This window comes from Zea mays, chromosome 9, assembly GCF_902167145.1.
Source record: "Zea mays cultivar B73 chromosome 9, Zm-B73-REFERENCE-NAM-5.0, whole genome shotgun sequence".
Classification (NCBI taxonomy): domain Eukaryota; kingdom Viridiplantae; phylum Streptophyta; class Magnoliopsida; order Poales; family Poaceae; genus Zea; species Zea mays.
In genome coordinates this window covers 82,184,501-82,198,879 of record NC_050104.1, presented here as the reverse complement: position 1 = coordinate 82,198,879, position 14,379 = coordinate 82,184,501, and the positions used below count along the sequence as shown (strand labels likewise).

General features: G+C 40.0%; 1 protein-coding gene and 3 non-coding genes across 4 annotated transcripts; all 4 read right to left on the bottom strand.

The window, feature by feature from the left end:
- Nucleotides 1–1,085: 1,085 nt before the first annotated feature.
- LOC100282010 (60S ribosomal protein L11-1) lies at nt 1,086–6,171 on the bottom strand. The gene is made up of 5 exons (NM_001154923.2): nt 6,022–6,171; nt 5,809–5,916; nt 5,128–5,170; nt 4,836–5,031; nt 1,086–1,460 (listed from the first exon to the last, which is right to left on the bottom strand). Exons 1-5 carry the CDS (start codon nt 6,022–6,024, stop codon nt 1,262–1,264), a joined length of 549 nt encoding a protein of 182 aa, NP_001148395.1. The 5' UTR covers nt 6,025–6,171; the 3' UTR covers nt 1,086–1,261.
- Nucleotides 1,928–2,008, bottom strand: LOC111590218 (small nucleolar RNA snoR117). Its single transcript, XR_004852928.1, has one exon. It is a non-coding gene; the product is annotated as a small nucleolar RNA snoR117 (small nucleolar RNA).
- On the bottom strand, nt 3,010–3,090 carry LOC111590220 (small nucleolar RNA snoR117). Its single transcript, XR_004852930.1, has one exon. It is a non-coding gene; the product is annotated as a small nucleolar RNA snoR117 (small nucleolar RNA).
- LOC111590219 (small nucleolar RNA snoR117) lies at nt 3,928–4,008 on the bottom strand. The gene has a single exon (XR_004852929.1). It is a non-coding gene; the product is annotated as a small nucleolar RNA snoR117 (small nucleolar RNA).
- Nucleotides 6,172–14,379: the final 8,208 nt, after the last annotated feature.

Below are 14,379 nucleotides of genomic sequence, written 5' to 3'. Positions count from 1 at the left end.
GCCAGTCCAGCAGTCTTCCACACCTCGTTCAACAGTGCACACGTGGTAGAGAAGTAACCTCTATATTCCAAAAGAAATGCATTTGATTACGAGTCAATTAATCTCAAATTTAACTAAATATATGACAAATCATGTGTCTGTTGTTATGCGTGTGAAGCAATGACTACTTTGTCTCTGTCTTCTTGTGTGCGTTGCGGTAGTTATAATGTCATGTGAATGTGGAAAAACCCGAAACTACAGCCCTCTGTAGGGGTGGACATTTTAAAACCGAATCCAAATAGACCGAATTATCCGTTTATTCGGGTTTTCGGGTTCGGAGTCTATTCAGGTTCAGTTCGGTTCGGTTCCTATATGTGCTATATTTCGGGTATGAGTTCGGTTCTTAACCTTTAAAACCCGAATATACCGAATAACCGAAATATAAAAAAGCTCTTAATATGTGATAATATTATTATATGATTTATGAAATTATTAGCTAGAAATAATGATATCATCTTAACGATAGTATATATATCTTTGTATGCTAATTTTTATAGTCACTTGTTGTAATAATAGTAATTTCAATTAATTATTTATTGTATATATTTTAACAAAATATACTAGTCTCTTTACAATTCGGGTCTATCCGATGGACTGAATAGATCAAACCAAAATTGTGAGTCTATTCAGGTTCGGTTCCTAAAATATTTTTGAAATTTTGGTTCTCATTTTCCAGAACACAAAATATCACAAACCCGAATATACCAAACCGAATTATCCTAATAGACCAAATGCCCAGCCCTAGCCCTCTGATACTATGGAACAGTGAATACATGGCATTTTGTCTTGATTTTGTAATAATAGCTGATAAGTCTTGATTTATGACTTTGTTTTCTATCGACCTGTCATGTACTCTTGTGTATAATTTATAATAGCGAGTACCCAAATTTTACCTAAACCTGAATTTGCAGGTACCCGAAATTTTGGATACGAGTACGGGTTCTCTGTTGAAAACCCAAAATATAAAATACCCAAAAAAACCCGACCTGAAATTTCGGGTAAACACAACGCCCAGTCCTAACTAGTAGTAGATCGAACGAAGCACATTGCAGAACCAAATGAATCGGCGCATTCAGCTTTCAAAGTATAGAGATCATAAGCTCCTCTGTCCAAACAGTCTTGGCAAATAATATCATCCGAGATCGACAAAACTTCAGTAGAGGTGAAAACTCTGTTGCTACTGGTAAACATGTCTAACGGCTGGGCTGTAACATGTGCGTCCCTAAGAAGTGTTGCCCTGAGCCTTGTTGAGGATGACACCCTCGTACTTGACCTGGAACCATTTCATAGCATCCTCCTTGGTCACCCTGTGCTGGATCCCAACACGGGACTTGCACCTTCGGCGTCGGGCGACACGGTACCCAGCGCGCTCAAGGACGACGTAGAAATCCATTCCGTAGATACCGGTTGAAGGATCATACCTGAGGCCAAATAGGAACGAAGCCATGATTGACAAAGCAATCTGTATGCTAATTTACATGAACCAACAATAATGAACAGGATAAATTCTTTATTATTCATGATGGAAATGCTATTGTATAGACATCTGCAAACAGTTTTCAAACAAAACATGAAAGATATATAGAAGTATCAGATAATGATCACCATTTCACCAGTCAAACAAAACATGAATGATATATATACGTACACGTATCAGATAATGATCACCATTTGACCAGTAAAAAATGCCGTTGTTCAGAATTCAATGTAAATCAACATCAAACAGTTTCCAGAAAAACAAAGTGTGGACCATACTGTATTGTTCAACAGCGTGAAATGCTGACTGGACCAGAAATAATATAGTCAAACAAGAAAACAACTAAATTAAAAATTAAAGGAGGGAAATGCCAAAGATAACTCCAGGAAAGAAGCTAAAAAACAAGTACTTAGGCCTCAGAGAAAATTGCATCAGTAGACCAGCTGCTGCTTGGCCTCAGATGGTACGGACAATTAATTCAAGTCACTGGCCTAGCAGAAGAGGAAAAGAATACGGGTTTTCAGTTACAAAATTTAAGTTGGTTCATAATCAGCATGCAAATTTTGAAAACGAGAAATTTACCACCAACAACAAACCTAAAAGCGGAGTACTTAGGCCTCAGATATAAAGTGCATCAGTATACCAGCAATTGCTAGGCTTCAGATGGTACGGACAATTAACTCAAGTCATTGGCCCAACAGAGCAAGAAAAGAATAGGAACAGAAATATATTATATGGACTAAATCAACTCAAGGCTTCTTTAGTTAGTCAGTGAAGGTGAGCTCTAAACCTTTCATAATGCAAGGAAAACAACTAACATCCCTTCTGATCTAACGTGACTGAGCCTACGTAGCATCTACGTCTTTCAATCCAATTGAACCATTGGGTTTAAGTATTCGCATTAGAACAAGCAATGCATATAAATGCAAAACATGATTAGTACCGTAGTTAAAAGATGAAAGCTAGAGGGTCACTTTTATATTATAGTTTACTTCGTTATCAGATAAAATACCAAAAATCGTTCCAAACAAAGAAGCTAAAAAGCAAAGGACTTAGGCCTCAGAGATAAGTGCAGCAATAGACAAGCAACTGCTTGCCTTCAGATGGTACGGACAATTAATTCAAGTCATTGGCCCAAAAGAACAGGAAAAGAACAGAAATGAATTGGACAGGTTATAAGCAGCAAAAAATAATTGAAACCAAAGAAATTTAATCGACTCAAGATGGTTTTGATAATCCTTTCATAATGGAAGGAAAACAACTAACATCCCTTCTGGTCAGAAATGACTGAGCCTAGCCTCTTCCAATCCAATTGAACCATTGGGTTCAATTATTCGCATTAGAACAAGCAATGCATATAAATGCAAAACATGATTTGTACCATAGTTAAAAGATGAAAGCTAGAGGGTCACTTTTATATTATAGTTTACTTCGTTATCAGAAAAAATACCAAAAAATCATTCCAAACAAAGAAGCTAAAAAGCAAAGGACTTAGGCCTCAGAGATAAGTGCAGCAATAGACAAGCAACTGCTAGCCTTCAGATGGTACGGACAATTAATTCAAGTCATTGGCCCAAAAGAACAGGAAAAGAATAGTCGTGTTCAATTACAGAAATGAATTGGACAGATTATAAGCAGCAAAAATTAATTGAAACCAAAGAAATTTAATCGACTCAAAGATGGTTTTGCTAATCCTTTCATAATGGAAGGAAAACAACTAACATCCCTTCTGGTCAGAAGTGACTGAGCGTCTGAGCCTAGCCTCTTCCAATCCAATTGAACCATTGAGTTTAAGTATTCGCTTTAGAACAAGCAATGCATATAAATGCAAAACATGATTAGTACCATAGTTAAAAGATGATAGCTAGAGGGTCACTTTTATATCATAGTTTACTTCATTATCAGATAAAATACCAAAAATCATTCCAAACAAAGAAGCTAAAAAGCAAAGGACTTAGGCCTCAGAGATAATTGCAGCAATAGACAAGCAACTGCTAGCCTTCAGATGGTACGGACAATTAATTCAAGTCATTGGCCCGAAAGAACAGGAAAAGAATAGTCGTGATCTATTACAGAAATGAATTGTACAAGTTATAAGCAGCAAAAAATAATTGAAACCAAAGAAATTTAATCGACTCAAACATGGTTTTGCTAATCCTTTCATAATGGAAGGAAAACAACTAACATGCCTTCTGGTCAGAAGTGACTGAGCCTAGCCTCTTCCAATCCAATTGAACCATTGGGTTTAAGTATTCGCATTAGAACAAGCAATGCATATAAATGCAAAACATGATTTGTACCATAGTTAAAAGATGAAAGCTAGAGGGCCACTTTTATATTATAGTTTACTTCGTTGTCAGATAAAATACCAAAAATCATTCCAAACAAAGAAGCCAAAAAGCAAAGGACTTAGGCCTCAGAGATAAGTGCAGCAATAGACAAGCAACTGCTAGCCTTCAGATGGTACGGACAATTAATTCAAGTCATTGGCCCAATAGAACAGAAAAAGAATAGTCGTGTTGTATTACAGAAATGAATTGCATAGGTTAATAAGCAGCGAAAAATAATTGAAACCAAAGAAATTTAATCGAGCCAATGATGGTTTTGTTAATCATTTCATAATGGAAGGAAAACAACTAACATCCCTTCAGGTCAGAAGTGACTGATCATAGCCTCTTCCAATCCAATTGAAAACATGTTTAGCACAGCAGTGAAAAGATGAAAGCTAGATGGTCACTTTTATATTGTAGTTTTGGCTTTGTTGTCAGATAAAGTACCAAAAATCATTCCAACGAGGAAGCTAAAAGGCAAAGAACTTAGGCCTCAGAGATAAAGTGCAGCAATAGGCAAGCAACTGCTAGCCTTCAGATGGTACGGACAATTAATTCAAGTCATTGGCCCACCAGAACAGGAAAAGAATAGGCGTGTTCTATTACAGAAATGAAATGCAAGGGTTAATAAGCAGCAAAAAATAATTAAAACCAAAGAAAATTAATTAACTCAGAAATTTTATGTTAGGAAAAGATGAGACTTGTTCTTTTCAGAATGGGAGGAACATGAACTAACATTCCTTCAAGTCCCAAGATATTAGGCCTATCCTCCTTGCTTCCAATAAAATCCTTGGTTAAGTCTTCAAGTTACAAAGAGTAAACAAACAAGAAATAGATTTATGCAAAATAAAACAATGCATATCCAACGGAAACATGATTAACATCTCCGTCCCAAGAAATGATAGCTAAATGCTGCTCAATTTTGTATTAACATAATTATAGACCTAAGTTTCAGTGAGTCAGAAACAGGACACACTGAAGAGTCTTACTTGATGCCAAGATCAATGTGCTCCTGGATTCCGAAACCAAAGCACCCTGTGTCACTGAAGTTCCTCCTTAGCAGTTCATATTCCTTGACCTTAAGTCCACTCTCCAGAAGCTGCATTGCCTTCTCACCCCTTACAGTAACATAGCAGGCAATCTTCTCATTACGCCTGATACCAAAGGAACGGACAGTGTACCTAGCTGAAGAATCAGAAAACCACAAAATATTAAACAAAAGAAACTCATCGGTGTTAGGAAGCAGAGAAGAAAACACTAATATAAAACAAGCAAATATACCCTTAGAGAACACTGGTGACTGGCCACTCAGTTGCTCCAGGACCTGCAAGCATGGATGCAACCATGGACTTACTGATATGCTTATGGTAAATTTAAAGGGGTCCATAGAAGTAATCAACTATTAAGCAGTTTACAGCATAGTTAGAGTTCAAAATAGTATGATTTACAATACTAAGCAGTAAATGAGTAGCTACAGCCACCAAAACAACATGGTTGAGGTCATTTGCATGAGTTTCGATGTACTAGAAAAGGCACTGTAATGATAAATGACATTAATAGCTCAAGTTTCTTTATTACACAGTTACCATTAAGCTTCGAATTCTCATTCTGTTGTCAGTGATCGACATCAGAAATGACTACACAAAGTGATCCTACAAGCCTACAACTATAAGAGACGTCATCTGCCAGCTGCAATCCGTTAAGGAATTGTTGCACAATACGGAGACCAGACTGAATTTCAAACTCTTTCCATGGAACTACATTCTTCCGTTATAAAAAATATTATCCTGGTTACACACAATCCGAACAAACCATACTAAACGAGTAGCAGAAGCTACCTATGAAGGGCGCATGAGATTACATCTACCAACGATGGAAACCGGACGGCTATAACAAGGATAAAAAACAATAAACTGTTTTTTTTTTTTTGCAAAAATCTGAGGCGCAAGAACAGGCACGAACCTTGGCGGCGCGGGTGAGGCGATCCCCACTCTCTCCGACGGAGATGTTGAGCACCAGCTTCTGCACCTTGATCTCCCTCATCGGGTTGGATTGCTTCTTCTCCGACGCCTGCGAAAGAAAAGACACGCACACAGAGAAGCGCATAAGGGTTAGGTCCATATACAGTAACTGAGGAGCAGCTAAGCGTGATGACGGGAGAGACCAGATGCTCACCATGGATAAGGCGGCGCCGGCGCCAGCGGAGTGAGAAGGAAAAGGGGCGCCGGCTGGTGGAACGTGGCGAGTGGCAGCGGCTGGCGGAGCGTGGCGAGGGGCGGCGGCGGGGGAATTAAAAGAGGGAAACCCTAGAGACAGGGGGGTCTCGACTTTCACTTGGGCCTGGTTCATTGATAAAGTTATGGGCTTTTGTTTTGGGCTGTAATATGAAGAAAACATTTGGACTATATTCGCTGGCCCCTCGTCACTGACGACGTACAGGCCGGGTTAATATAACAATCCAGCATGATGACGAACTGGCCCAATGTGTAGGGCCCGTCCTAGGCTTGAAATAGTAAGAAGGGCCCATCCTATGATCCTAGGCTTGAAATAGCATGATGACTTTTATTGTCAACAAATTTGTTTTTGAATTGTTGACCTAATTTCTGACGTGGATCCACATCTAGGGAACCAGATGCGTCATGCGTTGCAATACAGCCATATACCGCTTGATTGGATGGTTGTATGTTGGCGCCCGGGCTCGTGCGGCCATGGTGGGCCAGATACGACGGATTCGATCAGCCAAACCGTCTTAAAATGGATTATTTTGTATCCGCTCATGCAACATATGTTTATCGTGTGTATGCAACTAAACATAAGCTAAGACAAAGTCAACGCATATGATGGGCAACCAATCAGATGGGCATGAGCAGCAACATGATTGGAAAACAATGTCTCTAGTCATTTGACACTAGAGAAGTTGTGGCAATACTCTATACTGATGCGGATCAGGGAATTGAACCATTTTAGGCCTTGTTCGATTATTTCAATTCCATGTGGATTGATGTGTATTGGAATGGATTGAGATGAATTTCGACTTGCTACGAATTTAAACCGACTTAATATCATCTAATCTACATAAATTATTGTTGAAATGAACAAGCCTTAGATGAATCTCCCTACCCAAACACCCTGTAACATCGGTCAGATTGCCGCCTACTGGAAGCGAAACCAAAACAGGTACACTACATGAAAATGATAGTGCTCAGCTAGCTAGAAGGGTGCCTAGATCAATCTCCATTTTTCAGGACCATCAAAAACAGAATAAATATCTGTACTTTTGCTTTGGCACCAGCGGCACCTGATTGATCTCGTCCTCTCGTCGAGTTCGAAAATAATCCTTTCAGGCTATATATGTACATGTATGCTTTCGTCGCTTCTTTTTCACAACAGTATTTGTTAGGTAGTTAATTCTCGATCGAGAGGGACCTTGCATCAATCTCATCCTGTAACTACCTGTGTTGTGTGTTGTGCATCGTGAGGATGAAGCGATTGATTTGTTTGGTATCTTTCCTCCCATTCCCCATTGCCATTATTGAAGGGTCATGGTAGGCTACTAGAGGTCTAGGGCCTGATCATGATAAGCTAATACAAGTCTAGCACTTAAGAGCTAGACTGCCACCCACGATGCATACAGAAACTAGAAATAGTTTCTATGCGTATGATTGGTTGTCTGGGTAACCGACGCATGGCTCGACCAAGCCTGGCCTGTCACAAACGCGGCTTTCGTGCTTCTCCATGTATGCAACAAAAAAGGCTCAATTTGGCCTCCGTTGCATCCACACATAGAGGCATGCACATGCAGGCATCCAATCAGAAGTTAGGGGTCAGTCAATGCACGGGCAAAGGCCGGTTGTCGAGAAGCACACAACCAATCTTGCAGACCTAGGAGTAGCGATAGACCGCCGTCGGCGAGGCGACCCCATGAGCACAGGCACGGGAGAGGACACAGGCCACGGCGCTGGCAAGCCAGAGATAGAGAGTGCACGTGGGGTGGCTGGAGGAAGAAGAAATGAGCATTTGAGTGACTGGCGTGCGGGCCTAGGCGAAGAAAAGAGTTCAAAACAGCGGTTATGGGCACACAGGACATTGCACAGTGCAGTGTATAGTGCACTTTGGATAGCCTACGTAGAGGCTGAGGAAGCCGAGCCAAGCCAGAGCATCGGACAGTGCACAGTGCAGTGTCCAGTGCACACCGCACTGTTTGGTGAGCCTAGACTGAGGGAATTTTGAAATGTTTCTGAGATTTTTGCGTCAATCCAAATCCCAACTTATAAGCACACAAAAGAACACCTATTGGGACAAGTATTGGCACCCTCACATATTCTCTCATATTTTTCAAAATGTTTTGCCATAGGCTATGTAGTTTTTAGAAAAATAAGCAAATGGTGAGAGTTTGCATTTGAAAGCTACACTAGGGGTTTCATGAATGAAATGAGATGTGAATGCTCCCCCTAAATGTAGTAACAAGTGCACATCTCAAGAACCAACATTTGAATTATAAAGAACATTTAAGCATAAGCAAAGCTAGAAAGCTAGAACTTGTCAAGTTTGAGCCCGAGTTAAGCTTTTTCACATGCTTTTCAGGCGATTATCTTAACTAGGTTAGACAAGTCCTAGATGCAATCATGAAATTAAATATGCAATGCAAGCTTGACGCCACCATATTAGATTCATGTGAAATTACTGAGATCAAGAATATTAAGCTCATTCCTCAATTTGCAAAAGCGGGATTCATCTAATGGCTTTGTGAAAATATTCACTAGCTGATCATCCGTCCTCACTCCTTCTAATGAAATATCTCCCTTAGCAACATGATTTCTAAGGAAATGATGACGGATGTCAATGTGCTTAGTGCGAGAGTGTTGGACATGATTATTACCAATTTTAACAGCACTCTCATTATCACATAACAAAGGCACCTTTTCTAGAACTACACCATAGTCTAGAAGGTTTGTTTCATATAAAGAATTTGTGTGCAACATGCACCTGCGGTTGATAAGGCAACACTATTTTGCTTTTACGAAGTCAAGGAAACTAGTGATCTTCCAAGCAAATGGCACCCTCCAGCTGTACTTTTTCTATCGACTTTGCATCTGGCATAATCCGAATCAGAATAGCCAACTAAATCAAAAGTAGCTCCTTTGGGATACCAAAGCCAATGCTTAGGGTGTGCTTTACGTACCTAAGGATTCTTTTAACATCACTAAGATGGGCTTCCTTAGGATTTGCTTGAAAGCGAGCACACATACACACACTAAACATGATGTCGGGCCTAGATGCGGTAAGGTACAATAAACTACCAATCATAGAATGGTAGAGAGTTTGATCAACCAGTTTACCTTTCTCATCTAGGTCGAGATGTCCATTTGTAGGCATTGGTGTCTTGATTGGCTTGCAATCCTCCATTTTGAATCTTTTCATCACATCTTTGTTATACTTCTCTTAAGAGAGGAAGTTCCCTTCTTTCATTTGCTTGACTTGAAAGCCGAGAAAGAATGTGAGCTCACCAATCATAGACATCTAGAACTCCTTCGACATTATCTCACCAAATCTCTTGCAATGACTATCATTTGTCGAGCCAAAGATTATATCATCAACATAAACTTGACAAATGGAAATATCACTGTTATGCTTCTTGATGAATAGTGTGGTGTCCACGGTCCCGATCTTGAAGCCCTTCTCAAGAAGGAAGTCGTGAAGGCACTCATACCAAGCCCTTAGAGCTTGCTTTAATCCATATAGCGCCTTGGACAACCTATAAACATGATTAGGACATCTAGGGTCTTCAAACCCGTGGGGTTGCTCAACATATACAAGTTCATTAATGAAGCCATTTAAAAATACACTTTTTACATCCATTTTATATAGTTTAATATTATTGTTGGATGCATATGCCAGAAGGATACGGATGACTTCAAGTCGAGTAACCGGCGCAAAGGTCTCTACAAAGTTCAATCCTTCAACTTGAGAGAACCCCTTTGCAAATAGCCTTGCCTTGTTCCGCACAATTACTCCTTGATCATCATGCTTGTTTCTAAACACCCACTTGGTTCCAATGACTTGCATTTTGTGGAGGCTCTTCAAGCGTCCAAACTTGATTCCGAGTGATTTTTTTTTAGTTCTTCATGCATGGCGTTCACCCAATCCAAATCATTTAGTGCCTCATCTTTACAAGTAGGCTCAACACAAGAAACAAAGACGTGATGTTCAACAAATGAAACATTTTTTGTGAACAAGTAATAACCCCTTTTGATGGACTCCCAATGATGAGAACTTGTGGATGTGATTGTAGTAGAGATGAAGTTCTTTTGTCAACCACTTGGGGAGGGCACAAAGATGAAGTCTTCAAACCTCTAACCATGTATTTCTTCATAATCTTCTTGAGTGTGCTCATTCTAACATGTGCAAGCCTTCTATGTCATAGCCATCCAAGAGATGCTTTGGTACAGAGGCATGTCCTTAGGTTAGCATCTTCAGAAGATAAATCCACTAAATATAGGTTGCTATATCTAAATCCTTTGATTATGACTAACTCATCATCCATTTTAGATACAACAACCTCTGATGGAGTGAATAAGCATTGAAGGCCAAGATCACACAGCTGACCGACTAATAGCAAGTTGAAACACACTGGAGCAACCAAGAGAACATTTTAAATTGAAAGATCATTTGATATATCCACCTCGCCAAGCCCTTGAACTTTTTCTTTTAAATTATCTCCAAATGTGATTTGGTCTTGTTCATCAACATCTTCATCTAGTGAGGTGAACATCCATGGGTTACCAGTCATGTGTTAGTACAACCACTATCAATTACCTAATGGCTCCCACCAGTCTTGTAGTTAACCTTCTTGCACAAAGGAATCAAGCTTCCATTAGGCACCCTATCTTGCGTAGGGCCCATAACTTTCTCAATTAAGGACTTTGCAACCCAAATCTGTTTTAGGCCTATGTAAGGAAAATGGACGACGACCCATTTATCTAAATGATTATGGTGTTTGATGATCAACATAGTCCGTGGACTAATGGTTTTGCTAGTGTCTGTATTTGTAGTTCACAGGATGCGAAGAGGATTGGACTGAGACTCTAAGGATGCAACACCTCAAAAGAAGACCTAAAATATGCGTAGAAGTCAAGACTCAAGACAAAAAGAAGCCTAAAAATAGTGAAGAAATCCAAGAAGTGGGCATTTAGCCAGCGCTCTGGTGGTGCACCGGACATGTCTGGTGTGCACCGGACAGTCTGTGCAAAGAGGTCCACAAACTGGACTCTCGGGTGTTGTAGCACCGGATTGTCCGGTGTGCACCGGACAGTCTTGCCAACGATCGACAGCAGATCTTCCAACGGTCGACTGGCGCAGCCCTCAATGATCGGCTAATGTGGCCAAGGCACCGGACAAGTCCGGTGCACACCGGACTTGTCTGGTGTGCATCGGTCTGTTCGGTGCGCCCGAAGATAGAAGCATCAGCTTTTCTGTCCAACAACTATAATTGAGGGGGCTATTTATACCCATCTAGTCGGCCATTTGAAGGTGTCAGAGCCCAAGTAACATGCCAACACATGTTATAGACATTTGCATGTGCTCGAACACCCAAGTGCTTAGTAGAATCACTCAGTGATTAGCGTATGTGCTTTGCGAAGTGCTTAGGTTAGTTAGACCACTTATGCGCTACTCTAGGTGATTCCTAGTTAGTTGAGTGAGTTTAGAAAAACCCACAAAACCCATCAACTCTTGCGTGAGCTGTTGTAATTGTACCGAGTGGTGCGAGAGTCTTGCGAGACCATGACAATCGAGTTTGTGTCATGGACGCCACCATGTACCAGAGGGAACGAGGCTCGCGACGTTTTGGCCGGAAGCTCGATAGTGGAGACGACGGGGAGCATTCGAGAGGAGCCGGAAGCGGAGCACTACTTGCGCGTGGAGAAGGCCCATGGCTCTCTACGAAGTTACTCGACTGTGGTGCTTGGCCCTCGCGTGGGCTACCCTTTGCGTAGGGGCACCAACGAGGATTAGTCAAGACCCTGCATGGTTCCGGATACCTCAGTAAAAATACCAGCTGTCGTCCATGGGAGTTTGCATCTCTACCCTTGCTCTTTACCTTCCGTATTTACATTAAGTACTTAAGTTTCAATCTCTCCTTTCTAGTTAGAATATTTAGAATTGGAACTTAGGTTTTGCGGTAGAGATAGCAACACATAGACTAAACCTAGTATACATATTCTAGATTGTTTATTTTCATAGGTTTTGTTCTAGGGATTTATTTGTGGCCTAGTTTAGAGAGAGTTTTTAGAAGTCCTAACTCACCTCCCTCTTAGGCGTCACCGTTTCCTATAGCCTACTCTTATTTGGTGGACCTAAAAATGTTACTTTGACCTTCCCATCTGCACCTTTTCTAAGCACATAGTGAGCGTTGAATGCGAAAGGTCTTGAATGCTTTGGCAAGGGAGTTGGTGGTGTGGCTTTGCAACTGTGAGCAAAGTGTCCTTTTCTACACTTAGAGCACTTAATGGGCTTAGGATTTTGCTTAGCCTTGTTTTGATTTGTTGCTTTCTTTTGCACAATAGAATTGTATCAAATGCCACTCTTGTTATTTTTCATGACTGTGTTCATGATGACCTCATTTTGGAGGTATTGGCCCTTGTTGAATTTTTGCATGCTAGTGGCAAAGTGATCTTTCTCAAGCTTGAGCTTCTTGATCTCTTCCCTAAGCCTCTCAATACCAATCACTCAATCATCAACTCATTATCAAAATCTTTGCTTTCTATAGCAATTTTTCCCTTAGTGGTTGCATCAGTCAAGTATTTCTTTAATTTCTCGTTCTCTAGTGACATGACTTCAAGTTTTTCAACCAAATCTTCATGAATGCTAGATTGATCAACAGTGCTCAAATCATCAGATAAGCTTGCTACATCAAGCTTAACAATGGGGTTAATAACCTCATGTGTATCACAAGATAAAATCTCATATGCAATAAGAAGATTATCATGATCAATTTTAGTTTTTGTGTAATCTTCTTTTATCTTGACAAGCCTATCATTTAGCTCCCTATTTGCTTCATTTAATTTTTCACACTTTTCTTTAGCATCTTTAAGGGAGGCCTTAAGCTCATTTCTAGTGGATGATATGGTTTTGTTTTCTTCATTTCTTCACTAGCTTTAACAACTATGTCATACTTAGCAATCAAGGACTGATTTTCATCTTTTAACTTGTCACATTTTTCTTTAGATTTTCTAATGATTTGAGTGTATTCTTTAATGAGGTGTTTGGTTTAATGAATTACTATATCCAAAATGAACTGGTGCATCATGGGTCCATTCCTAAAATTTGGTGGGATGACTCTATTCCACATATTAGTACTAAACAACTAACTATAAGGAATGAGGTGGTGATGGATTAACTCACTCTATTCCACAAACCAAACAAAAAAGTGAGGAGTGAGAAGATGATGGACTACATCATTCCTTAAACCAAACACTCTATAAGCAAATCGGCTAACTCATCGTAGGTAGGGGAAGCATATTCATCATCACTATCACTACCACAATCAACCTCACTAGTAACATCAGTTTGTACCTTCTGTTCACCTTTAGCCATAAGGCATATGTGTGTAGTGGATGAAGGCGATGGTGGTGGTGAAGATAAATCCACGGCGACGGCGGAAACCTTTTCATCATCTTCTTCACTTGCAGAAGAGTCGCTTGTGGATTCAATGTTAGTGAGCTAATCACCAACAATGTATGCTTTCTCACCCTTTCTTTTGTGGAACCTCTTTTGTTTGCCATCCTTTTTCTTGAAAAACTTCTTTTCCTTCTTCTCATCTTCACTTGCATCATCTTTATTGCCCTTGAATTTGTTTTTCTTAGGCTTTGTGCATTGATGAGCAAGATGTCCAAGCTCTCCACAATTATAGCAATCCATCTCAAAGATGGGCTTTATTTTTTGCTACTAGAGAAAAACTTCTTCTTTCTTGAATCAAATTTGATGCCTTCTCGGTTTAGTTTTCTTCAACATCTTTGTTGTCTTTTTCACCATCAAGGCAATATTGACATCAAGGTCATCATCACTTGAAGACTCTTCTTCAACTAGAATTTTGGTCTTGCCCTTCTTCTCTTGATTAGCTTTAAGTACCAAATCTTTCTTCTTGGAAGAAGACTCATCTTTGTCATTGATGTGCATGTACATTTCATGGGCATTGATCTTTCCTAATATTTGTGTTGGTCTAGCGGTGGAAAGATCCATTTGATGAAGCATCGGGACAATGTGGCCATACTTCTCAATTGGCAACACACTAAGAATCTTCCTCACAACATCCGGTTGTGAGATTTGAGTGACTCCCAAGTCATTCACTTCCTCTACAAGAATATTGAGCCGTGAGCACATATCATTTGCATTTTCATTAGCAAGCATTTCAAAAGAATTTAACTTTCTCATAGCATAATGATATCTCTCATCACACTCACTCTTTGTTCTTCATGTAGAGCACAAATATCCAACCACAAAGCATGAGCATTTTTATGATTTCTTACTCTATTG